General features: G+C 62.8%; 1 protein-coding gene across 1 annotated transcript in view; it reads right to left on the bottom strand.

The window, feature by feature from the left end:
* LOC105549364 (mucin-5B-like) overlaps window positions 1–2,716 on the bottom strand; it is a 133,229-nt gene that overhangs the window by 28,572 nt on the left and 101,941 nt on the right. The window contains 1 exon segment of the mRNA XM_011993868.1: window positions 68–2,414. Within this exon segment, the coding sequence (XP_011849258.1) occupies window positions 68–2,414 (2,347 nt within the window).

Genomic DNA, 2,716 nt, shown 5'->3' with positions numbered 1-2,716 from the left:
GTGCTCGTGGGAGTGGTAGCCGTGGATCCAGTGCTCGTGGGAGTGGTGGCACAGTGGCTGTCATCACAGCACAACAGCCGCACATGAAAGTTGTGGCAGTACCACAGGGGCCCAGACTGGTCACGGTTCCTACACACCAGCCCAATGCTCACGTCACATTGCACCACCTGCCCCAGGGCCTCCAGGGGTTGGTTGGGCTCCTTCTCAGAGCGGCACTCAATGTCCCATGGATGCTCGCAGAAGGTATGGCCAGCAGAGCGGATGACCCCAAAGGTCTCAAAGTCCCCACCATCAGGGTCAGAGCTGGGGTGGTCCTCATCAAACCAGTCTGTCCAGGTGCAGCGAGGCACACAGCCCGTGCTGGGAGACGGGGGGCCAGAGGGCAGGGTCGTCCTGATGGTGGGCCCAGAGCTGGAAGTCCGCAGGGTTGTGTGCACACGGGTGGTCACCACGGGGGACGTTGTGGGGGTGCTGGTCACAATTGGACTGGTGGGCATGGATGGAGCCTGGGAGGTCTGCTGCCCCCTGGTAGGGAGGAGGCTGGCGGTGGAAGGTGGAGGGGCAGAGGGACTGGGGAGAGACACCCTCTCTGTGGTCTTGGAGAAGCTGGGGCCAATTTGAGTGGTGGCCAGAGTGGAGGATCCTGTTACTGCTGGTGACTTCGTGCTCCAGGTTGCAATGGCTGTGGAGGCAGTCACTGTGGGGCTGGTGGCCCCCATGGAGGTGAGTCTGGGTGCCTGTGTGGAGGAGGTGGGCGTGGGGGCGGCTGTGTGGGGGCAGTGGCTGTAGTCGTCACAGCACAGCACACGCACATTGTAGTTGAAGCACATGTTGAACCTGCCTGTCTGGTCCTCATTCTTGCAGATCAGCCCCGTCTCCAGGCTGCAGGTCAGCACCTGCCCGATCTGGTCAATGCTTACCTCGGGGTAGTTCTCCGCCCGGCACTCTATGCTCTTTGGTGCCCAGCACATCTTGCCGCCAGCAGCCCTGATGTTTTCAAAAGTTTCCATGTCCCCGCCTGCGACCCCTGAGGTTGGGAAGTCCACGTCAAACCACTCTGTCCACTCACACTTCGGTTGACAGCGGGTAGTGCTCTGGCTAGTGGTGGTCTCAGTCAAGCGGCTCAGTGTCGTCTCTGTCCTGGGGGTGCTGGTCTCGGCCTGAGAGGTGAACAGTTCGCTCGAGAGTGTCGGCGCCAGGCTCGTGGTCAGCGGCTGTTTGGAGCTGGAGCTGGTTGTGCCTGTCAGGTGAGCTCTGGAGGTTGCCATTGTCGTTGGGGCTGGCGTGGGTGGCTGTGAGGGACGCCATGTGCCCGAACTCCCCGTGGTCCCTGGCAGGACTGAGCGTGTTGGAATGCTGGATGTGGCCACCCCTGGGACAGTGGGTTCTGTGGAGCCTGCAGGAACCGTGGGGCCTCCTGTGGTGGCTGTACCAAGGGTGCCCGTGTATCTGGGGGATGTCAGTCCTTTTGAGAGGGTGGGGACTGCTGTGGTGCTGGTCACCCCCAGGCTACTCGTTGACTGCAGCGTTGAGAACAGGACCTGGGTGCTGGTGGTGGTGGTGGTGGCTGTCTCCAGCGATGTGGCCGGTGGTGGGGTCGTGGCTCGTCCCCCGCAGTGGTCGGCACTGCAGCACAGGACCCGGATCCTGTAGTTGTAGCACATCTTGAATATGCCCTCCTGCTCCCAGTTCCTGCACACCAGGCCGAAGCGGACGTCACAGTGCACCTTCTGCCCCACCTGAGCCAGGGGCCAGTTGGGGAAGCTCTCGGCCTGGCACTCTATGTCCTTAGGCTGCTCACATAAGTGCCCTCCTGCAGCCCTGATCTTATCGTAGGACTCAACGTCCCCTCCAAGTTGTTCAGACTTGGGGTAGTCCTCATCAAACCACTCTGTCCACTGACACCGGGGCTGGCAGGTGGTGGTACCTGGGGCCAGGGAGGTGACCGTCGTGGGGCCTGAGCTGGACCCAGTCTGTGAGGTGAGGGCCGCTGTTGACTGGATGCTCGGGATCACCCACAGGGTGGTCTTTTCGGTTGCTGTGGTCTGGGTAGGGGTAGGCACAGCAGGCTCCGTGCTGGCACTGAGGGAGGGCTGGGGGCTGGTGCCTGGGGCCAGGGAGGGGCCACAGGGCACGTATTCACAGCAGAGAACCCGCAGCTCATAGTCGTGACAGAGCGGGGGGCTCTGCTGGCTGTTGGCGCACATCAGCCCCCTCACGCGGTCACAGTCCACCTGCTGGCCCAGCTCTCCCAGTGGCATGTCGGGAAGCTGCCCTGCCCGGCACTCGATGTCGGCTGGCACAGGGCACACCTGGTACCCTCTCTGCCTCAGGTTTTCAAACGTCTCGAAGTCTCCGCCTCCCAGACCAGGCTCTGGGTGGTGCCCGTTGTACCAGCTGGACCAGCGGCAGACCTCTCGGACACACACAGTGGAGACTGGGAGGGCCGGGCCTGCAAGGGGTGTGGGAGAGGGGTCCTGGCTCAGCATCCTCCAGTCCTGGCCTCACAAGGTGGAGGGGCCCCAGAGGACCCTTGTCCCAGGGCTGGCCCTGCCCCTGTGGGATACTGGGGACCCCAGGTGCCTGCCTTAGCCTTGGTTAGAGCCGTTTCTATATGAGGGACTGGAGCCTGGCAGCCTGGCCTTGAGGGAGCCGGCCAGCTAGGATAGGCCATGCTGAGGGATGGGACGGAGTCTGGGAAAGCTTTACTGCCCCC

This window comes from Mandrillus leucophaeus, unplaced genomic scaffold (genome assembly GCF_000951045.1).
Source record: "Mandrillus leucophaeus isolate KB7577 unplaced genomic scaffold, Mleu.le_1.0 Scaffold435, whole genome shotgun sequence".
In the NCBI taxonomy this organism is placed as follows: Eukaryota; Metazoa; Chordata; class Mammalia; order Primates; family Cercopithecidae; genus Mandrillus; species Mandrillus leucophaeus.
Note: the sequence above shows the minus strand (reverse complement) of the source record. Positions and strands in the feature narration are given on the sequence as shown.